The 24,746-nt window shown below is 40.8% G+C and overlaps 1 protein-coding gene across 1 annotated transcript in view; it reads right to left on the bottom strand.

The window, feature by feature from the left end:
• Window positions 1-16,995: 16,995 nt before the first annotated feature.
• Window positions 16,996-24,746, bottom strand: part of LOC132395205 (seizure protein 6 homolog) — a 522,954-nt gene continuing 515,203 nt past the window's right edge. The window contains exons 15-16 of the mRNA XM_059971493.1: window positions 19,939-20,056; window positions 16,996-17,161 (exon numbers count right to left, since the gene is read on the bottom strand). Coding sequence (XP_059827476.1) covers window positions 16,996-17,161; window positions 19,939-20,056 — 284 coding nt within the window. The remainder of the gene's footprint in view (window positions 17,162-19,938; window positions 20,057-24,746) is intronic.

Raw genomic sequence — 24,746 nt, forward strand, 5'->3', positions numbered from 1 at the left:
GTCAGAGGCTTTTTCCCAGGGCTGAAAAGGCTAACATGAGAGGGCACAGTTTTAAGGTACCTGGAAGAAAGTACAGAGGAAATGTCAGGGGTAAGTTTTTAAGCAGAAAGTGGTGAGTGCGTGGGATGGGCTGCCTGCAATGGTAGTGGAGGCAGATAGAGCTTTAGAAAAATAGATGTAGATTTCTATGATTCTATGATTCTGCAAGACAGATCATGTCCTCCTGATTGAGACTGTCACTCCCTCTTCTCTCATCTCTTATCTATCTTTTCTCTATATCTTGTATCCAGAACTATTCAAAACCCACTCCTGCTGGGTTTATTGATCATGTCTTTTCAATTGCCCCAACACTGTAATCGCATTTGGCATATCAGGATGAGATTATGAATTAACCTGAGGTGCATGACAAGATAGGCCCAAGCCAGCATGGTTTCATGAAGGGAAGATCCTGCCTCACCAACCTATTGGAATTTTTTGAGGTAACCTCGAATAAGATTGACAAGGGAGAGGCTGTGGATGTTGTGCATTTAGATTTTCAAAAGGCCTTTGATAAGGTGCCGCATAAGAGGCTGCTTAATAAGATGAGGGCCCATGGAATTCCAGGAAGGATATTGGAATGGGTGGAGCATTGGCTGATAGGCAGAAAGCAAAGAGAGGGAATACAGGGATCCTATTCTGGTTGGTTGCCGGTTACTAGTGGTGTTCGGCAGGGGTTGGTGTTGGGGCCTCTTCTTTTTACACTGTATATCGATGATTTAAATTATGGATTAAATGGCTAAATTTGTGGATGACATCAAGATAGGTGGAAGAGCAGGAAGTGTTGAAGAAACGGAAAGGTTGCAGAGAGACTTGGTCAGTTTAGGAGAGTGGGCAAAAAAATGGCAGATGAGATACAATGTTGAGAAATGTACAGTTGTACATTTTGGAAGAAGAAACAATCGGGCAGATTATTATTTAGATGGGTAGAAAATTCAAAAATCAGAAGTGTAAAGGGACTTGGGGGTCCTAGTGCAGATACCCTAAAGGTTAACCACCAGGTTGGATCGGCAGTAAGGAAAGCGAATGCTATGTTGGCATTCATTTCAAGAGGAATAGTGTATAAGAGTAAGGAGGTGTTGATGAGGCTCTATGGGGCACTGGCGAGACCCCATTTGGAATACTGTGTGCAGTTTTGGGCCCCCTATCTTAGAAAGGATGTGCTGATGTTGGAATTCAGAGAAGATTCACGAGGATGATTCCTGGAATGCAGGGACTAACATATGAGGAGCGTTTGTCGGCTCGTGGATTGTATTCATTAGAGTATAGAAGAATGAGAGGGGATCCCATAGAAACATTTTGAATGTTGAAAGGGTTGGACAGAGTAGAGGTGGAAAGGCTGTTTCCCTTGGTGGGTGAGTCCAGGACAAGAGGTCACAGTCTTAGAATTAGAGGGTACCCATTTAACACAGAGATTAGGAGAAATTTTTTAGCCAGAGGGTCATGGATTTATGGAATTTGTTGCCACATGCAGCTGTGGAGGCCCAATCATTGAGGGTTTCTAAGGAAGTGATTAACAGGTATCTAATTAGTCAGGGTATCAAGGGATATGGGAAAAAAGCCGGAAATTGGAACTAGACGGGAGAATAGTTTAGCTCATGGTGGAGTGGCGGAGCGGACTCGATGGGCTGAACGGCCTGCTTCTGCTCCTTTGTCTTGTGATCTTGTGATCATCTAAAACTTCGACAAACTTCCGTAGATGCACAGTGGAGAGTATCCTGACTGGTTGTGTTACAGTGTGGTATGGAAACACCAATCCCCAGGAATGGAAAAGCCTCTAGGAGTGGGTGGACATTCTGTGTGTGTGGATGGGTGGGAGGGTTGAACAGGGTTTATCATGCTCTGTGTTGTTCTGCCAAGTATTGTGGGCAGCTCTACTGGCACCAGAATGTACGTGACACTTACAGACTGCCCCGAACACATACTTAGGCATGTAGGTCGCTGACACGAAGAATACTTTTCACTGTATGAGCTCATGTGTGTGTCATAAATAAATCTGAATCTGAATTGTTCCAACTGACATGTTCTAGGCTGCAGGAATACGAGCTGCAGGATGCACCCAAAGATAGGGTCTTTTAAGAGACTCCTGTATAGGTACATGGAGCTTAGAAAAATGGAGGGCTATGGGTAACCCAAGGTAATTTCTAAAGTAAGTACATATTCGGCACAGCTTTGTGGGCCGAAGGGCCTGTATTGTGCTGTAGGTTTTCTATGTTCTATTAACCAATAGCAGGATTCCAGGTTGGAGACCCCTGATTTACACTAACCCTACATTAATTCCTTTTTATTCTCCCTATATCCAAACCCTTTTCCAAAGATTCTACATTCACCAACACACACATAGCAATTTACCACTCCACTCACCCTACGACTGAACTGATTCCACAACTGTAGTCTCGTTTTCAAGGAATCTACAAATTTTGTCCTCAATATTATTTATTCATATTTTAGATTTTCTTTTCGTACTTGCAGTTTGTTGTCTTTTGCACATTGGTTATTTGTCTGTCTTTGTGTATAGTTTTTCATTAATTCTATTGTGTTAGATCATAAAACCATATGATATAGGAGCAGAATTAGGCCATTCAGCCCATCTAGTCTGCTCCGCCATTCCATCTTTGCTGATTTATTATCCCTCTCAACCACATTCTCTTGCCTTCGTCCTGTAACCTTTGACACATAACTAACTGAGAACCACTCAAACTCTTTTTAAATTTTATAGTTATCACATACTTCCCTACACTATATTCCATTTGCCACTTCTTGGCCCATGCTCCCAATATGTCCAAGCCCTATTGCAGATTCCCTGCTTCCTCAGCACTACCTGCCTCTCCACCTTTCTTTGTATCATCTGCAAACTTGGTCACATAGCCATAAATTCTGATATCCAAATTGTTGGCATATACCATGAAAAGGAGTGTCCCAATACTGACCCCAGTGAAACACCGCTGGGCATGGCAGTCAACTAGAATAGGCCTCCTTTATTACAACTCTTTGCCTCCTGCTAGTCAGCTGCTCATCTATCCATGCAACAATCTTGTAATACCATATGCTTTTACCTAGGTCATTACATAACACCCAATCTAGAATTGCCTTTCCCCTTGTGGGCTCAACCACAAGCTGCTGTAAACAGCAATCTTGTAGGCGTTCTACAAATTCCCTCTCTTGGGATCCAGTACACAACCTGATTTTCTCAATCTACCTCCATATTGAAATCTCCTATGACTATTGTAACATTGTCTTCCTTACACGCATTTTCTATGTTCCATTGTAACCTGTACACCACATCACAGCTACTGTTTGGAGGCCTATATATAACCTCCATCAGGGTCTTCTTATCTTTGCACTTTCTTTAACTTTACCCACAAGGATTCTACATCTTCTGATCATAAGTAGCCTCTGTTGAAAAAGTTGATTTCATTTTTTTACCAACTTAGCCAACCCACCCCCTCTGTCTACCTGCCTGTCCTTCTGATACAATGCGTATCCTTAAATGTTAAGCTCCCAATTATGATCACCTTTCAACCACCACTCAGTGATGCTCACAACGTCATACCTGCCAATCTCTAAGTGTGCTACATGGTCATCTACCTTATTCCATGTACTCTGTGCATTCAAATATAACATCTTCAGTCCTGTATTCATCCCCCTTTTCAACTTTTCCCCCAGTTTACACTTCGACTGCAACTCTGCCCTATCATCAGTCTTGCCACACACTGCATCGATCTGTATACCATCTACTATATCCTAAGCCCTACAGTCCCAGTTCCCATCTCCGGCCAACTTAAAGTTTCTTTGTATCTACTGTGAATACTAACAAGAAAATGAATCTCAGGGTAGTATATGTGTTTATGCTGACTTATATGTACTCTGATAATAAATTTATTTTAAACTTTGAGCCTATCTCCTTCTGTTCCCTGATCAGGAATTTCCACCTTCAACTCTGTTAACCACCTTATGTATCAACTTTCATTCGTTGAAGGTGATACAAGTTGACGACAGCTGAGATTTTTTTTTGAACAGTCCCATAATATTTATGAAGGAGAAGCTTTCAATTACTTACAGCAGAATAACTAGTTCATGCCATTTAAATGTTAGTCTTCTTTCTTATAAATTGCAAATTGTTACTGATTTACATTTTATTATTCCAAAGAAGTCACTCAGCCTATTAAAGCTTGTAATTACTATATTCATTTTCTCAAGCTTGTAGTCAAAGAGGAACTAGGAAATAAGAAACATCGTTGTTTTGTAAAATGAGCACATGCCTGTTGTGAGTGCAATACAGTTCATCAAATCATGACCACAGTTGTACAAGAGGCACATCATATAGTTTCAGCAAAAATTGTTTATTGCACCAATGATACTCTTTTATAAAAAGAAGACATGTCTGCAGTGTTTGTGTGTGTTTTGGTGGCTTAGCTCATACAATTTATTTGCATGACAGAGAGCTGGCTCATTACGTTTTAATCCTATTTATGTTGAAGTATTTTGCTCACGGGAATGGTTGGATAAAACCATTGATCTGGTTTTTTTTGTTTTCAGTATTCTTTGGGTGTGGGATGTGAGATGGTGATAAGTGTGGCGGGATTGCAAACATTTTATATGGGTATAGGTAGGGGAAATGCAAGTAGGGTTTTATTCACTGATGTTGGTTGAGACTAGATTTAGAGGTCAAGGGTAAAGGGCGAAAGATGAAATGTTTAAGGGGAACAAGAGGGGCAATTTCTTCACTTGGAGGGTGTTCGAAGGGTAGAACAAGCTTCCAGCAGAAATGGTGGATATGGGTTTGATTTTAACACTTAAAAGAAATTTGGGTAGGTACATGGAAGCAAGGAATATGTAGAGTTGTGGTCCTGGAGCTGGTTGATGGGACTAGGCGTATTAATAATTCAGCATGGTCTAGATGGGTTGAAGGGCCTACTCTGTGCTGTTTTGTTCTATGACTCCTATTTCTACTTGGGAAGGAATCTTAATGGACAGATGATTGACATCATGGTTGACTACAAATTAGCTCACACTTATTTGGCTCTTGGGTGGATTGAGGGTAGGCAATGTTGCAGGCTAGTGATGGTTCAGTTTCAGTGAAGCGAAAGGAAGAAAAGGTAACTGGCTAGAGGGATCCCATTACACTCTGTACCAAGATGGCATAGTTTTGTTTGTGTTTCTACAGATAAGCTACAAGACCCAAAGAGATACAAGGGTAATTGGCAAGAGAGGAGATGGGAAAAAAAAGAAAATATACAGACAAACTCACAGACTAATCAGCAAAAGTGATATATGTGATAAAAGAGTATGTGAGTAGAGTATATTGTTGGGATAAGATGCATGTCATAATCTGTAAACAATAGTTGCATAACTAAGTACATTGTAATTGCATGACATATTAGGTTTGTGATAACTAACATTATTTTAAAACATATTCATGCAATATATCTGAACAAAGCATTATCCCCTTCCTTAATGCAGGTTCAATAGAAGACAATAATGTATTTCAATGCCTTTCAATATTATTTGAATGTTTCTGGATATGACAGCTCGTGGTAATAGGGAAATTGGAGCATTTTAACAATGAGAATTAGTGGGCCACCAAATGATGCTGAGTTTTTGAATGTTGTTCCAAAACTTTTATCCATTATAATGTTCTATTTTTCACCAACACAGATTCTACTGAGAAAAGAGAAAAAGTTTTATTTCCCCTGGCTGTTCCTATTTTCGTCCCTCAGGTACATGTCTTGCAATGCACCATGGGAAGAAAGATAAAAATGCATCAATACCACCATTTTACATTCTTAAAACATTTTACATTTTAAAACAAGTGAATAAATACATAGTAAAAGCTTCATAATTTAGGTTGATCTTATCTACTAGAATGGCATTCTTTAACACTGAAGAACAATTATGTGCTGTGTCTACAATGCACACAAAAATGTACAAATACACCTATTACTTAACTTGAACTCACTGGACAAGCAGATTGACAGACGCAAGTGCGCTTAGTCTTTGTTCTTTGTTGGAGAGAAAAATTGTTCTCAGAACTAGGCTTCAGAAAGGTTGTGTTCAATAATAGGTTTCAGAAAGCAAAGCTGATTTCAAACAGTGGTGAGGGACAGAAGAACAAGAAGTGATGAGAAAGTGTCTAGAAGGCAAGGGGCTTTTCTGTAGCGAGAAACGTCCATCTTTAAATTGAAACCTCATATTCCCGTGCCTCCTGAAAAATCAAATAACATACAGCAGGGTATAGTGGTGTTTCCATGACAAAAGCACTAATGATAGGCAGTATTAATGAAATCATTGAATACAGTATTGATTAGCACAAATGTGCCATCCCCACTCCCCATCATCCCTGATTGTCTGCTGAGATCTCCATGGCGACAATCAGTGATCCATTGTACGACACAGTTATGCACCTGCGAACAGACACTCGATTTAATGCATATTCACCTCATGCAACACCGACATAGGTAGAACAAACAATCCAGAAGAAATATTGCAAAAGACCAACATGCATGAAGGAACTAATGGAAATGTAAAATTATGTGGTGTTCACATGCAGAACGCTCACAAAGAAGAATGACATACCTCTTCTCCAAAATGTCTTGAATTTGGCTTGTCTGGACAACAAAAGCTTCGAAAATTGTAAGTCACTGCTTATGTAGTGCTTATCCAATTATTGAGAATCTTATATTTCTACTAGAGTCATCTAGGGTTGTTGTCCCCATTTGACATCAACTCTGGTACATAAAGGCACGTGTACAATTGATACTGTCTTGACAACGCAGTGTGACTACTTGCTTTTGTCAATTTGGTTGCTGGAAACAGTGAACATTAAATACAGTGACATGGAGAATTTCTTTGCTGACCCCATAGCTGAAAGTGTAGGCCCGATATTGAGCTTAAGGCCTACTAGTACTCTGCAAATACTTGTCAGAAAATTTCCCCCGGGCAACCTGCCAGTGGAAGCTTGGAATTTGAGGCTGTGTTGCCAGCAGTCATTGGCAAGCCATCAAGGGATTAATGATTTATTTGGTAATGGATTATGACTTGGCTGGCAATGCAAGCACCATGTCCATCCTTTATGTCCCCTGAGCTCAGGAAGTAATTAAGCCATCCACGTTGATGGGTTTGGAGGCCAGACCAGATCTCCTTCCATCAAGGATATCAGGAAAATTGGTGAGTTTTACAATTATTTGGTTGCTTCACAGTTACTGTTACTGAGATAAGAGGTTTTCCTTTGTACATCCACACTTAGTTAGTTCTTCAACTTCAAATCCTTCCTATTATGGTGACATTCATATTCACGTCTCTGGATAAATGGGTCTGACCTATCACTCCCTCACCAGTGGCTTAGCCATTCTATTACCATGCCACATAATATGATGAGCTAAAATCTGACAACAGGGAAGGTGCGATTGTATGAAGTTATTATCTTTATGACAGCTGTCAATCATGCTCAATAGACGTATGGCCAATATACCTGGATTTCCAGAGTGTATTGGCCCAATGACATCTACGTTCAGAATAGTCCTCCTTCCCATAGGTGGTTTGAAACAAATTCCTTATTTACATTGCAAAGGATTTAACTCCTGTTGCACGATTAAGAAAAAAATGTCAATTTGATCATTATGTGTTTAAGTTGTATTTTGCACCAAATGACAACTTGATCAGGCGTGAGTGGTATTTATAGTTATCTATTTACAATGGGAATTTGGTATACGGAGTAAGAAGTGGCAGTACAAATTTGTTAAAGAAAGTCTCATCCAAAGGTGATTCTGGACTCATGCTAAGTGGACCATATCTGAAGTATTGTAGTACTGATGTTTACTGGGACTGTTGGATCACATAATCATGGCCTAAAGGGGTATCAGGGAACATGATTAGGAAGCTGGGAGACACTTCTTTATTTATTAGGTGGCAGCTGTAGCCTAGTTAGCCTGAGTCCAAAGGATGTAAGTTTTAAAAACTTGGCTGGCTCTCCAGCGCAGTGCTGAGATGAAGAAGCAAATACTTCAGCGAACTCCAGCATGCGCTCTGAGGCTAAGAGGTTCTCAGGGACATCCCGGATTTATCCATGGCCTCCCAGTTATCAGTCCCTCAGTCACACGGCTATCTGTGCAAAGTTCACACGCATAGAGTCACTTTTCCACACGTACTGTCATCACTTTGCTTTGGGGGCCCCTTCTGGGGCCCTCCATTGGTCGTGGTTGACTGTAGGTATCGCGCCCTAGCTGTCTAAGTTGATATGCTGGACAGGGCAGTACGATATGGGGAGCGAGCTGTTGCCCATGTAGCAGGCTCCCCCTCACCACACAGCTGACGAACCCAAAGGAACAGCAGAGACTGATCCAGTTTGGCACCAGCGGCGTCGCAGGAATCGCCAGTCAGTGTAGAACTCAACACAGAACTGCCTAAGGGACTCCAGCTTCTGATTTTTCCTCGGGCTTTACTCCTGAAGCCTTCCCCATGAGTGGGCATAGCCATAAGGCAGCGGAGGTTTGAGATCAGAGCTTTTCTTCCCTTCTATGAGCTGCCAGCCATGGCTGACGAGACCCGTCTGCCAAAGCGACTGGTTTTAGTGCTCCAGTAACCCGCCATTACCTCTTCTGATGTCAGTAGAAATGGTTCCACTGGGCTTAGTAGCTAAGCTACATACGAAGGCCAGGAGCTGGACTTGGTTGTCAGAGATAATTTGAGATGCATGCTGCTGGGAGCTTATCCCCATTACCTCCCCTGGCTTTGACAACCTTAAGGAACCAGCCCCTTTTAGTGGTGTGAAAAATCAAAGGGACCTTGGAGTATCTATCCCCAGATTGTTAAAGAATTCAGGTCAATAGATATGTACGAAAGCACATGGGATACTTTTCTTTATTGTATGAGGCTTGGAGATCAGGAGTAGGGAGATCATGCTAGAATCTATACCATACTAGTGAGGCCAGTAATCGAGTACAGCATGCATTTCATGTCACTACCTCATGGGAAGTGACACTGCAGTCAAAATAGAGATTGATATGAGCAGTACCAGGACACAACAGCTGAAAGGCAGTGGTCAGGAAGACCTCAATGAATTCTCCATCCCCGCACTTCACATCTTTATAAATAAACAACCAAATGCTAGCTTAAAACCTACAGAGTTTTGATTTTCAAACTCAAGCTGCTTTTAGTTATACTGTAATAAAAACAGAAAGCTAGAAACAGTTGTTAAGGCCTGGTAGCATCGGATGAACAGCGTTCAGATCAATGACCTTTCAGCAGGACTGGAACCTTGAGAAAACCATTGTGCTTCATAATAGATAGATAGAGGGGGGGGGGGGGGAGAGAGAGGAGAGAGAGAGAGAGAAATTGAAGAGAACAGAGGGAATGATTGTGAGAGGATGGGAATCAGGGTTGTCCAGATGACACAAGTAATGCCTCCTTTCAGTTTTACCTCACTAAAGTACTTTCTTCACATGAGAACCAAAGCCCGCCTGTATGCTGACCTGCTTCTTAGAACTTCAGCCTGTAGGGCATTAGAATCATAGAGTGATACAGCCAGGCCTCTTGGTCCTTTGCGTCCTACACTAACCCCATTTTATTCTTCTCTCGTTTCCATCGACTTCCTCCAGATTCTGCCACTCATTTACTCACTTGGGGCAATTCGCAGCAATCTTATCAACCTTCACACCTCAGTGTTGTGGGAGGAGACAAGCGCAGTTACAGTGAGAGCATGCAAACTCCACACAGTGAGCAACAGAGGTCAGAATTGAGACTGGGTCACTGCAGCTGTGAGAAAGCAGCTCAGCACACTGGTACAAAGAACCATGCTATCTGAGTTCTGGGCCTGTGGTCATGCTATTTAAGCAAGTGAGGAGGGGATAGTTGCTAATTGTGGACTTCACTGCTAAAATAGCTTTTCTTTGCTGGACAATAAAGGGAATTTAAAAACACCATTCCCTGACACTACTCACTGAAATTCACAAACGCAGCTTAAAATTTCACTGCTTTTCTTCCATCGTCTTACCAAAATGATAGCATGAAAAATGAGCAGGGAGAAAGGAAAGGCACAAGTGGGTTATGACAGAGCTTCCTGATTTTAATCAGCTTAATCATCATGTTGACTTTCAGTCGAAAGCAAAATGCTTCCCTGAAATCCTCCATATTTTTCCCATTACCCAAGAACACTCACACTATTGTTTAAGCCTAAGACTAAGAATAATCACACACCTGTGTGTTGCATTACCGGTATGAGAAGTGGCTACATGTGCCTTACATTGGAAGGACCATCACAAAGCTTTTAACTCAAGGGTTTTTTGCCTGCATGGAAATGAATTTCAGGGTAGCATACAGTGACGTGTACATACTTTGGTAATATATTTACTTTTAACTTTTGTGATTCTAGCATGTATTGGAAATTCAACTGAGGCCTTTTTGGCTAGTCTGAAGGTCGATTTATTTTCTCACTTGTGGAAATGCAGAACTGCTCGTCGGTCGTCTGTGTCAAAGCTTGCCATCTGCGAAAGCGCATCACATTGTTATATATTTATTTATCTGCTGCCAAGCCCAACTGTCTAAACGTGTACTTCGAGCTCTAGGACCACAGATTTTGCCACTCTCACACACCTTTACTGATGTGCAGATGAAAACATCTTATGCTGAGGGGGAAAAATTAACGAATGTTGAGGTGGGGGCCACCTAGTGAGAAATTGAGATGGAAGCCAAGGGCACAAATAATGTTTTTGAGCCATTACAAAGGGACAATGTAAAGCAAATCCAAAGAAGAGATCCATAAGATAATAGTTGAATAGCACATTTGTTGGTGCATAGAGTGTGGGGAATGTTTCCAATGTTCTGAGAGTAATGTTGAAACTTGCACGTGCAGTACCACAGCACCACGATGTTTGGGGTTCATGTGTTAAAATCCTTTTTGCAATGGATGGAATCTGATGGTAAGTAGGTTATCAGGACAACCCATCACCTGATACCGGATGCCGGTAGGTGTCATCGTTCGCTGCAAGTCTAAAACATAATGGTACTGTGATCTTTTGCTTTTAACCTTAACCTTGGAGTGTGGTTTGGGCTGTTAGTATCATGATCTTGAAGCTGGTTTCTGGCACTTGGATCTAAAAGTGACTGCTTGCTTCTTCACTATCTGTTTCAAAGTGGAGAAGAAGTGATGATTAAATGCCCTGAACAGCAACATGACTCCTGAAAAAAAAACGCACTGAAGAATTGTGTCGGTGAACTGAGGGACAACGGAGACGACATGGCCTGATATTGCTGTTTCATTGTAAATCCATCTAGGACTTACCTGTTTTGATGAGCATAAAAACGTGAGCTGGTTGCCAATATTGTAAGAGGCAGATAAAATTGTCAATGGAAAATCAACTTGACAGGAGTTTAACATAAAGCAACATTGTCCTTGGGACATTCTTGTGTATAAAAATTGATTAGGACCACGGAAACCTAACAATGTGGAAGGAGGCCATTTGGCCCGTTATTTTTATGCCAGCTCTTTGCTAAAGCCAGTAGAAGCTAATTCCATTGCAGAGTGGGACCACAATTGTTAAGAGTGAAGGAGCACTCGTGGAATCACTCAAATGTGTTTTGTCAGTTTATTTTTTCATATAATGTCAATATCTGAAGGTGTTTTCCAGTGACCATCACAGAGGCAATGACCATGGAACAGAAGTGATTGCACTGAATGACAGAGACCCTGTGACTTCCTCCTGAAGTGGTGCCGCTTATGTTATTGACAGCTTGGCAATGTTTTCATTCAGATCAGTCAAAGTGGAGACATTTTCGCAACCTCCGCTAAGGGACAGTTGTGACAACTTCAGAAACATGAACATCAAACTCTGACAAGGCAACGGAGCAGTAGCAGCATTAAGCTGTTTACAGATGACAACCACAACTAATAGCTGAAATGTGTGACTGAAACGAAAAGAAATCTGAGTTGGCTAAGGCCAGAAACACCAATTTGTTGCTTTTTGACTGATGTAAGTGAAATTGACATTCGATCAAGAATTTTGCTGCAGTTTGAGCCAAATTCCTGTCCAGTCAGGAGTCTGAGCCCAGTATAGCCCGTGTCAATCTATTTAACTCTTATTGTTGTCCTATCGAATCAGACTTCACAACAAAATAAGATGATAACAAAAAATTATACTTGTCTTGTGATCTCTCATAGTTTGAATGGCAATTGCTGCCTGCACGAGGGAAGCTGACAGAAACCCAAAAGGAAATGTGTATTAATTCTGGGCATCAGTGGCTTTTTAACTTCTGCTTGGCTGCTGCACCAGAAAACAATGCCAAGGGTATTTCACAACCTGTCTCCTGCTACTCCATCACAAAAAATTGAAGATGACGAAGAAGTAAGAAACAGTAAACAAAATGAACTGATGCTACACACTTTAATGATAAATTAGTATTCAGTGACAGTTATGAGAGATAATATTGATCAGCAACCACACGATCTAACTTGATTGTAATTTTCTTTATACTGTTAATGCTGCATAATCCTTGAATACCAATGCCATTAAATGTTTATAATATTGATGCATTTAATATTCAAACTGGCATCATCATTGCAATTAAAGTTTTTGGACTGAATATAAAGATACTCCATCTGCTGTTAACTGTGCCTCATAAATAATGTCAAATATGTAAATAGAATATATGGATTAAGCAGTAATATCATCGACGTCTTCTGGTCAATATTATTTATATCTGAGAGCTTCATTGGCCATTCTGGTTTGAGAAATAACTGACATTTTGAATAAGTGGGGAATGGATTCAAAATATAGTGTTCGCTTCCACAGAATCTGATTGTGCATGGTACTATAAATAAAGATTCAATATCAATTCTATTTGCAAATAAGTGGAGGTCTAAAACTATAAAATATTTTATCTTTAACTGGGGTTCAGACATGTGCAGGAGTCACTGATTTAATATTTTGATTCCGGACTAATTAAGATAGTGACGCTCTTTTTATTCCTTGACCCTGCACTGGCTATCAGGTCAATCCTTTTCAAGACCTCCACTGGGACTTTGAACACAGTGACGGGCTTATTCAAAATTGCTGGGGACACGAGTGTTAGTCTATTAAATCTATTGGAGTAATGCAAGACAAGCTTTTCACTGTATCTTGTTTCATGTGGCAATAATAAACCAATACCAATGGTCTCTTGGAAACTTTTCTTCCATAAGATATGATTTTCTGCCCAGTTTTAAGGGTGCCAGTGGCACTGAGGAATAATATTGCTTACTCCCTATAACCAGATGGCAAGGCTGTTTGCTCACCATGTGGTTCCCTCTTTCCTTTTGGAAGGTATTAATGAGCTGTAGCCCCAGTCCATTTGATGTATTCTGTCCTGGACCAGCCCTCTATATGCATATGGAGTTTAGAAGATGTTGGGTGAGCTTAATGAAACTTATACTATCTGAAGAAAGTATGATAGATTAGTTGTCAATATCGTTCCACTGGTGGAAGAGTCTCAACGAGGGTATATACACTCAATGTCACTTTATTAGGTACATCTGTACACATGCTCGTTAATGCTAATAACCAATCAGCCAATCATGTTGCAGAAATTCAATGCATAAAATCATGCAGACAAGGTCAAGAGGCTCAGATGTTGTTCAGCCCAAACATCAGAATGGGGAAGGAATAAGATCCTAAGTGGCTTTTACTGTGGAATGATTGTTGGTCCAAGATGGGTTGGCTTCAGAATCTCAGAAACTGCTGATTTCCTGGGATTTTCACACACAGCAGTCTCTAGAGTTTACAGAGAATGGTGTGAAAAACAAACAAAAAAAAATCCAGTGAGTGGCAGTTCTGTAGGTGAAAGCACCTTGTTAATGCGAGAGGTCAGAGGAGAATGGCCAGACCGGTTCAAACTGGCAGGAAGGTGATGTGTTACAATGGTGGTGTGCAGAAGAGCGTAACTGAAAGGACAACACATCAAACCTTGAAGTGGGTGGGCTACAGCAGCAGAAAACCACGAACTTACAGAAATACAGCAGGTATCTAATAGGTACAAATGAATTGGGTGGTCATTGTAAATTGAGGTTTGTGTGAACCTCTCGCAGACAGTGGTTGCTTGCTGAAATTCTCTTGTGAATGCCAGATCACTGAAGGTAAAGAGGAGGCAGATGAATCTTTGAAAGATCAGGGAATTGAGCTATAGGTAATGAATGGCCTAATAGAGTTGAAGCCAGCATAGATCCACTGTTGAATAATAGGGCAGGCTTAAGAAGCCTGATGATTACTCATCCGATTCACTGGAGCTTTAGAGTACACAGAGATGAATAGGATAAATGATTCTGGACAATGCCAACAATTAAATGATTAATGTGCTTGAATGAAATGTAATTTGTTTAATTATTAACTGAGGCAGGGACTGATTACTTTCAACATGTTGAAGAGTCCATAGAAGAGGGATTTGAAATAAACATACTAAATGCGGTTGCTCCTACGTGACATCTGAAAGATGGGGTTGATTTTGTTTTGGATGCAGTTCAAAGTAAATTTATTATCAAAGTATGTATATGTCACCATATACTACCCTGAGATGCATTTTCTTGTGGGCATTCACAGTAGAACAAAGAAATGCAATAGAATCAATGAGAAACTACACACAAACAAGGAATGTGAAAAAAAGACAAACTGTGCAAATACATAAAAAGAACTAATAATAAATAAATAAATGAATCAGATTGGTTGGATTATACTGCCTGCCTAACATTGATAGAATGTAGGTTCAGTTTGTAATGCCAGTACATTATGACTGGCAGTAATAACAGTCATAGTAATAACAAAGGGGAGTACTGTGTAATGTAGCAGAGACTGTGTAATGTACTCGCTTCTGGAAGCTAGATCCATTGCCTTTAGTGCACTCTAACTTGGAAGTACTTGCTGGCTACCAAGGCCTATTTCCTCTACTGTGGAGCCAAGCCCTCTGTAATCATGTTAGGGCAGGAACATCTGATCAAACCAGGGGCAATGATCTGGTTCTAAGTGTGCTTCAAGTAACTTCTGCCAACGCCCTTAGAGCTGCTGGTTGAATGCCCTTTGACCCTGTGAAAGGCTCTAATGGCTGTGGGCACTTACCTTGGTTACTGGGCCTGCACTTAAACAGAGTAATAAGACTCTGTCTTGTTGTGGAGAGAATTCCAGTTGGCAGGTGGAACTCCATCTCAGACTTGAGTGGCAAAGCAGCAGTGATTGCCTTTTGTTGTGCTGTGCCTCATTTATGGTGAAAAGTGGTTAAAAGTCTCCTGTGGAAGTGTGGTTACTTTAAACTATAATGCCCAGCACAGTTATACTAACGTGATTTTGGCAGTGAGGAGAGGAGGGGTTGGTTTGTACATGACAAGGGCTGGAAATGGTCATCCCCAGACTATAAATTTGTTCGGCAATCTGCAAGATGAGAAACTTGTCTTCTCCTTTGTGTGAATAAAGAGGCCAGACCTCCTAAAATGCCTTACTATTGGTTCTATATCCAGAGACGTGGTGGTTGCTAGATCGATTAGTCACTGTAACTTTTCCCTAAGCAGCTGGATGGTTGAGGAATTAACGGGTGCATGAAGGGAAATAAATGCAGGACTGAGATTAGTAGGGATGTTCTAAGAACAAACAAATACTTGATGAGCCAAACTATCTCTTTCTGTATTGTATGGAAATACGAAAGTATGGAAGATGAAGACACTGGGACACTCCGAGAAAGCTTTCTCAATGGAAATGTCTACTAATGCAAAAACAATTTGCACATTAAAGAGTGTGTAAAACATCCAATCTTTGTGTAATGGTTACACTATGTTAGGCATTTTACACGCTCTATAAATTTAAAATAGGTTTCCCCCTCCATTCACCAGGTGTGGCAAAAGAATTGGTATGAATTCAAGGTGCTTTTTACTTCAGCCTCCCTGCCCAGATTAGTGAACAGATGAAAGCCAGGCCCACAAGCAAGTATTGGCCTTTTTCACTGTTAAATATTCCACAGCACTCTGAAGTCCTGGACAACAGGATGTATTGTATGAGTATTTTAACAGGGAAAAATACTGAGATTGAGCATCAAACACTTCTTCAACTGAAGTGAACAGGGCAAAGCCCTCAGGCCCAAGCAGCAGAGAACAGTATGAGCTAAATCATACAGTATTGAATAGGCGATCGCAGCCTGGTGCTTTCAAAGCCTGTTCTTGTTTGGTGACAATTCCCTGACATCTGTTATAAAGCACCAAGTTCAATTGGTTTTTAGGATGTTTACTACAAGGCTAAACATGATAATTGGACATTCAGTAATCAGTAGATACTCCGGAAATATAAAAATTTTGGAAACTATGTCTGCCCTCTTCTTGGAAATAGTCCGAATTGATTTGAGTAGTTTTGGACACAAGTTTTTTATTACTTACTGATGTCAACTGCTGAACTGACAAGATTGCCAATGACTCATCTGCCTCTGAAGCTGCGATTTTTTTAAAACTGGATTCGGAGAAAGCCAAGAGTCCTGTCGACTCTGTCGTATGGCCCAATAAACATTGGATTTCCATTTCAGATCTTTCAAAGACTGAGAGTGATGGGTGTTTGAATCACCCATTGTGCTTTCAATGTGAACTCTTACCCACCCCTTCACAATCCCAACAGTCAGAGACTCAGCTCCATATTAACACTTTCATCAGTCCTGAAACAATAAATGCCCAGAGATGCTGACAAGAATATAAATACAAACATGCTAACTTATACAGAATTCTTTCTTTTTTTGCAGTATTCTAATAAAATTTCATACTTTCAAACAAATTTAAAAGGAAGATGGACATCAAATATATCATAGAAAACCAGAACAAAACTTGGGAGTGAAAATAAATTAGAATGGAGATGATCCTTAAATACATAATGCAACACACTTGGGAGATGACGGGGAGTGGTGTCAGTATGGTTGCATCCCAAAGGCATGCAGTCAGTGAGAAGACGGCAGTGACGTGATGAAAGCAGATCAGGTTAGGGCAGGCGCACTTTCACGGTCCAGGTCCCTCAGCTGGAGGGGCTCGTTACTTACTCCAGTCTCATAGATAGGATTGTCAAAGGCTGATTCCACAGTGATGTGGTTGTAGGGATGAGGGCCAGCCAGCGGCAGCCTGAAGGTGGACTTTCCCTGGAACCTGGGAAGAAAAATGAATTTTAGATCAAGTTGCCTCGGGTTCGGTCAAATCTTTTCATAGAAAAAACTAAGACAAGTCAGGCTGAAGAGTCAGCCGTCATACAGAGCAAATGTTGGCTCATCTTTAGAGTCTGGATCAGGTGTAATATCGTCAGCATATAATCGTGAAATTTGTTAAATTTACAGCAGCAGCAATGAAATACATGATAAATACATTTATTTTAAAGTTAAGTTAAAATAAGTAGTGCAAAAAACAGAAATAAAAAAAAGTAGTGAGGTAGTGTTCATGGGTTCAATGTCCATTTAGGAATTAGATGGCAGAGGGGAAGAAGCTGTTCTTCAATGGCTGAGTGTGAGCCTTCAGGCTTCTGTACCTCCTTCCTGACGGTAACAATGAGAAGACGGAATGTCCTGGGTGGTGGGGGTCCTTAATGCCGTCCTAAGGCACCGCTCCTTGAAGATGTCTTGGGTAATGAGGAGGCTAGTACCCATGATGGAGCTGACTAATTTTACAAGTTTCCTCATCTTACTTCGACCTTATGCAGTAGCGACCCCCCCACCCCATTCCAGACAGAGATGCAGCCAGTCAGAATGCTCTCCACAGTACAGCTGTAGAGGTTTGAGTGTTTTAGTTGACAGACCAAATCTTCTCAAACTCCAAATGAAATATTGCAGTTGTCTTGCCTTCTTTTTTAGCTGCATCAATATGTTGCGTCCTGCTTAAATAATGCAAGTAACACAGAATCCCTGAGACTATCAAAATAAACTCCGCAAGCTTAAACAGAAAGTACCAGGAGAGTGCAGTACAAAGAGTGAGTCAGTTGAGAAAGACAGAAGGAATTCTAAATGATTCATGTCTCTTATGAAACAACAATTAACCAACTCAGGTGTTCTAAAAACCTTGGCGCCTAATGCTCTCTGGCGCCCCACACAGGCCTGCAGAACTTATTACAGTCTTGTATGATTTACATTCTGTGTATTGTCTGTACTTACATGTCTATAATGTTGCTGCATTTACCAGTACCTATACCTCAATGTACTTGTGCACATGGCAATAAACTCAACTCGACTTGCCTGTCGAATGCATAGCAGTTAGCGCAATTGCTTCCCGTTGTTGTCTCTGATTTCTCCCCATGACCGTGTGGGTTTTCTCCGGGTGCTCTGGTTTCCTCCCACGTTCCAGAAATATACGGGTTAGGGCTGGTGAGCTGTGGGCAAGTTATGCTGACACTTGCTGGCTGCCCCCCCCCCCCCAGCACAATCCTCGGGTTGTGTTGGTTTTTAGATGCAGAAAAATTGATGCATTTCACTGCATATTCCAATGTTTCAATATACATGTGACAAATAAAGCTAATATTTAATCTATTGACCTGAAGAGATGGATTCACTTTGTATCTGGCCCCATCTTTATAGTTGCAGGTGCATCTAGTGTCAGCTCATTCATTGGAATGGGTCACCCAGTGAAAGTAACTTGCTTTATTTTGTTACTTTAATTAATATCAGTAATTTTAAAAATTTACATAAGTACTGTAGTTTTAAACAAACTTTTAAGATTTTCATCATTACTTTATAATATAGTTAGGTATATTTCAACTGTTCCTAAATGCTTGTGATCAGCACAAGTTGTCAAATGGACATTGGGGCAAATCAGGGACAGATCCTAAGTTTCTGTCGCCTGAGTCCTAGTCACTGAGTATAGACAGTGCCATCCCATGAGTGCTGAATGTGAATGGTAGGCTGGGTCCAGGCCATTTGGCCCATTGTTCTTAATTAAAGCTCAGATGTTACTACCAAAATGAAGCTGAAGTTCATTCAACATGGATGAGTGAATTCCATGTGGCTTGCTCAGTTAGAAGCATCTTCTCCAGGTGAAGATATCTCATTGTTAATGAATTTAAAGAATACTCCTCATCAAACCTTTCATGAAGTTAAGAGAAGCATGTTAGACTGATGAGTATGAACTCTATCCATCCAGAAAATATTTTGCCGTATGAATATAAAAATAATGAATGGGCTTAGCATTAAGCAAATTGCATCCAATCAGGAAAATCTGGAAGTTGTCTTCAAACAATCTTTCAACAGAATTACAGATTCAAGTTCAGATTTATTTATCACGAACATCAAAATAATCAGTGAAGTGTGTCATTTGCATTTATAGCAAACGATCTAGAGATGGGCTGGGGGCAATACCACAGGCATTGCCACACATTCAGATGGCAACATAGCATGCCCACGAGGGCTGGCAGTGCACCAGTGAACACAAACAAGAACAGCTAAACAAGTCATTTTCCTTGCTCCCACCCACCCACACTATTTAAAATCTTTTTACTATTCACATTAGTTATCTATTATTTACATACTATCTATAACCTTTATTTTTTCTAGCTTTCATTTAAGCTTCCAAGCAGCCTGGGAAGTCTTCAAAGGTTCAAAGGCTCATTTTATTGTCAAAGTATGCATGTGCACTACAACTCTGATATTCACCTTGTCCAGATAGCCATGAAATACAGACATCGACCCCTCCCCTTCCCACATGATAAAGAAAAAGAATCAAAACTCACAGACCCCAAACACCCCCTTCCTCACACAAAAAGCGAACAGTCGCCCACGCGGAAAATGGCAGCTGGAACAACAAACCCAAACCCCCAACTCCCTCCCTTGCAAGAAAAACCCAGCGACAATAACATCAAACCCACAACCCCCTCCCTCGCAAAGAAGAACAGCAATGGTAGCATCAAACCCCATTGTCTACCGTCTGCCTTTCCTATAACTACTTACTTTGTGAAGTAGAAGTAGATCCCACAAGTGATCAGAGCCACAACTATCATGGGGATAAACACAGCAATGGCAATATTACTCGCTTCCATCTGGTTCACAGATGCCGCTGCCTTGGACACTGAAAGAGAAATAGCTGTGTTGACCCCGTGAAGAAATAAGCGTCTCTTAATGGTCACATACACCACTGTCACATTGTGACATTTACAGAGAGATTGAGGTTCTCCCTGTTTTTTAAAATCCAACCAAGTGAAGAATTTATAACTGAGTTTAAAACTGGATATTTGCTAATAAGTCTTCTGCTTCAGTTGGATCTTGGTTCCGTTAAATTAAAAATTTACAGTGCAGAAAGAGGTCATTTGGAAAAACTCACCACTTAGTTCACTCCCATTTTTTAAAATGATCATTCCATTTGATCTCCTTTTTGGCTTTCATTTAACTGTATCCCATGTTATGAGTTATTATGGATTAAGGTTATGGACAGTAATGCTCGGAGTAGGTATCACAAATCCTAACGATTAGATAGAAACCAGTCTCCCAATCTCTTGTTCTCATTTCTCGGCGATAAAACTTTGCCCTTCATTGACCACTACAGAATATTTTGGGAAAGGTTATAAATCTAAACATACTTATTGGTTTTCTTCTTCACCTCATTTGTACCAGTACAAATAATATTTCTGTCAATATAAGCTTACTTATCATCTTTGTAAACACTTCCCTCTCCTTTCCTTTTCCTAAATAAAACTTGGCATTCTGTAACTGGAACTGGCAATAGTAGAAATCTGATCAAAAATCAACTAGCAGATTGTGATTAGGAGAGTCATCAAGCTGTCCAACGGAGGCTGATCTGCTAAATTCACAGTTACCTTAAAATCATACCAACAAATGGTAAAAGATTTACTCAACTTGAATCAAACACTTAATGACATAGACAAAGTATAGGCACTCACACCTTCTGCAGAATATCACCAAGAGGTAAGGCTTGTGGCTTTTCCTTTGTTCTCTGAGTTCCAGACTCAGAATCGTTCATTGTGAAGGTTGGTCCTGAGGTCTCTCTGCAACGTTAGGTTCATGAGCTGTTCCCAGGTTCAGTAAACAGAGTCATAGAAAAGTACAGAACAGAAACAGGCCCTTTGGCCCATCTAGTCCATGCTGAGCCATTTAAACTGTCTACTCACATTGGCCTGCACTGGGACCACAGCCCTCCATACCACTGCCATCCATGTCTCTATCCAAACTTCTCTTAAATGTTGAAATTGAGCTCACATGCACCACTTGCACTGGCAGCTTGTTCCGTACTCTCATAATCCTCTGAGTGAAGAAGTTTCCCCTCACATTCCCCTTAAACTTCCCACCTTTCACCCTTAACCTATGACCTCCAGTTGTAGATTCTCCAAACCTCAGTAGAAAAAGCCTGCTTGCATTTAACCTATCTACACCTAATATTTAATTTCCAAGACTCGCCTCCCTCCGACTCATTTTGTTTTCCTTCAATGGGAAGATACCACACTGATTGTCCACTATAGAACTTCTTCATCTCCTCTCAAATGCGCTACTATTTGCCACAATATCACCTCCATTTCCCACTTCACTAGTTGTGGGGCATCGCCTTTATTGGGAATGAGTCAATCAGCTATAGAGGAAGTTAGAATTCATTGCTCCTCACAGTTTGTACAAGAACCTCACTCTATGTGTTATTTATCATTTAATTCTCTGACTTAATTCAGGCCTCTTGTTACCTCGGCAACACCCTGCTCTTGATGAAGGGCCTCGGCCTGAAACTTTGACTGTTTACTCTTTGCCTGGCCTGCTCAGTTCCTCCAGCATTTTGTGTGTGTTGCTTGGATTTCCAGCATTTGCAGATTTTCTTGAGCTTGTAATCCTGCTCATCTGCCTGTCCTTAAGGTTCGAGATGCCATTGGAGATGTCTTAGAGAGGACCCACTGTTTCTTTCCTCACTACAACCAGCGGGTCACTTTCCAAGTCATTAGGCCTCCAAGACCTTGGGTCTTAGTGAAGTGAGCTGATCTCCCAGTTTATCGCTACTGCTCAGCGAAGTTGGCAGACTGTTACAGTGGTGTATTGACCTTTAGGGTATGCCAGCCTGGTTCCAGTCTATAATCATGTTTATTTCACAAAGTCTGAATTCCCACTGATGATTTCTTAAAACAGTTCCTCATTTAGAATCCCTTGATCAATCATTCCTGGAGATTTATTCCTTTGATTAAACTAATTTCCTTACTTACACTGTCTTAACCTGCACTAAGAATTTCACAGTCCATTAAACAGCCCTGCGTGTAGTCATTGCCAGATGTTGGTTAGAACTGAACAACAACATCCATTCTTTTATTCTGATGCTTGTTTCTAAGTCTCGACTACTATAAGCTGTCTCCAGTCTTCAAGCCATACTTCACTTTCCTTTTACCTTAGAATGTTTCCTCCTCATACATTTTGTTTCTTTTAATTCCTGACTAGTATAATTGAGAAGTACAAGGGGTGATTGTTAAGTTTGTGGCCTAAGGTGGAAGGAGTCAATTTTAGAAAACCTAGCACATTTATTTTTCAACATAGTCCCTTCCTACATTTACACACTTAGTCCAGCAGTCGTGGAGCATATGGATCTTGGACCTCCAGAAAGTGTTCACAGCATGAGCGATTGATGTTCGTGGCCTAAGGTAGTCGGAGATGAGTTATACAGCTTTCGTTACATGCACATGCAGTTCAACTCTTTGAGTGATTATGCAGAAAGTTTGAAGTTAATAACTCATCTCTTTCTACCTTAGGCCACAAATCAGCCCGATGAGTTATTAACTGATGAGCTATTAACTTCAAACTTCCTGCATAATCACTCAAAGAGTTGAACTGCATGTGCATGTAACGAGAGCTGTATAACCCATCTCCTTCTACCTTAGGCCACAAACTTATCAATCATTTCTCATACATAAAACTAGTAGCAAAAATATTTTTTTTAGTTTGCAGCAGATGTGGGAAATGAAATATATAATACAATTTAATGTTCACCTGTGCTACTGGAACACAAACCCATATATAGTTAAAATGACCACAATCCAATTCACAAAATGGTCCGCATCAGTACATCTCATTTCCAGGTGTAAAAAAAGTGTAATACTCAACCAATTCACACTTCAGTCCCTGCACTTGCCATCCAGATGAACTTAACCTCTCCTCTGCTACTCTTGCCTTCAGTAGTGTATTTGGACTTCCATTCCCTTCATTTCCAGTATTTTTTTCCTAGATTACTTCTCCTTTCTAGAACCCCTTTCTGCACAAAAAGTATATTCTCCAGGCTTTTAGCTTTTCCTAACTCCTAAACCTGGACGCAAGACTGCCCTTTACAACTGGACCCTTAATGTCCTGACCAACAGACTGCAGTCAGTAAGAACAGGCAGCAATACCTCCACAACAATTGTTCTCAGTGTTGGTGCCCCTCAAGACTGTTGTCTTAGTCCCCTACTCTACTCCCTGTATACTCACAATTGCATTGCCACATTCTGCCTTGACCATGATGGGCCATATCTCAAATGATGATGGATCAGAGAACAGGAAGGAGATAGAGAGGCTAGTGACATGATGTCATGACTACAACAAAACAAAAGAGCTGATCGTTGAGTTTAGGAAAGGGGAGCAGTGCACGAGCCCTTCTTTACAGCAGGGTGCTGATGTTGAGAGCTTCAAGTTCCCAGGAGTGAATATCATCAATAGTCCCGATCCAACTACATTGATGCAATAGAGAAGAAAGCTCACCAGTGCCTCTACCTCTTCAAGCGGCTAAAGAAGTTCAGCATGTCCTCTTTGACCCTCACCAATTTTTATCAATGCGTCTTATCTGGATGCATAGTGGCTTGCTATGTGACCACAAGAAATCGCAGAGAGCTCTGCACGTCACAGGAACCAGCCTCCCCACCATTTTGTCTGTTTTGATAAAGCAGCCAGCACAATCAAAGGCCCCACCCACATGGGCATTCCCTCTTCTGCCCTCTCGCACCGGGCAGAAAGGTACAAAGGAGTGAAAGCACGTACCAGCACGCTCAAGACCAGCTTCTATCCCGCTGTTGTAAGATTCTTGCACTTAGTATGATAAGATGGACTTTTGATCTCACAATTACTTTGCTATGACCTTGCACCTTATTGTCTACCTGCACTGCACTTTTTCTGTAACTACAACAATTTATTCTGCACTCTGTTACAGCTGTACCTTGCACTATCGTCATGTACTGTTGTAACAAATTGATCTCTATGAACGGTATGCAAGACAAGTATCTTGCTCTTTCTCAGTACACGTGACCATAATAAACCAACATTCAACTATTTCATATCAGTATTGACCTGAATTCATTGAAATCCTCTGAATAAGAGGGTGCACGTTCACAATCCTAATCCTGGGCACATAAACAAACCCAAAAATGACTTTAACAGTAGAGGAAACTATTTGGCAAAAATGTTGCACAGCAATGAGTGTAAATCTGTCATGGTATTACTTCAATAGGGTTAAGAAAATTACTCTGGTTGACAATGATCACTGAATAAACACACAGATTTACAAATCAATAATTACAAGTTTTCCAGTCATTTGTCTAGTTTTATAGAAATTTATGTGGCTTTTCTGCATTCAGCTTTGCTCAGTTTTGAATCATAGTGTCATTCAGCATGGAAACAGAACCACTGGTCTATTGAGCCCAGGCTGATCACTCTCAGTTATCATACTAATTAAACTCTCAGCTGATCACTCTTGTCCTACATTTAGCCACTTTTTTATTCTTCCCATATTTGCATCAACTTTTGATTTTACT

Source organism: Hypanus sabinus, chromosome 6 (assembly GCF_030144855.1).
Source record: "Hypanus sabinus isolate sHypSab1 chromosome 6, sHypSab1.hap1, whole genome shotgun sequence".
Taxonomy (NCBI): Eukaryota; Metazoa; Chordata; class Chondrichthyes; order Myliobatiformes; family Dasyatidae; genus Hypanus; species Hypanus sabinus.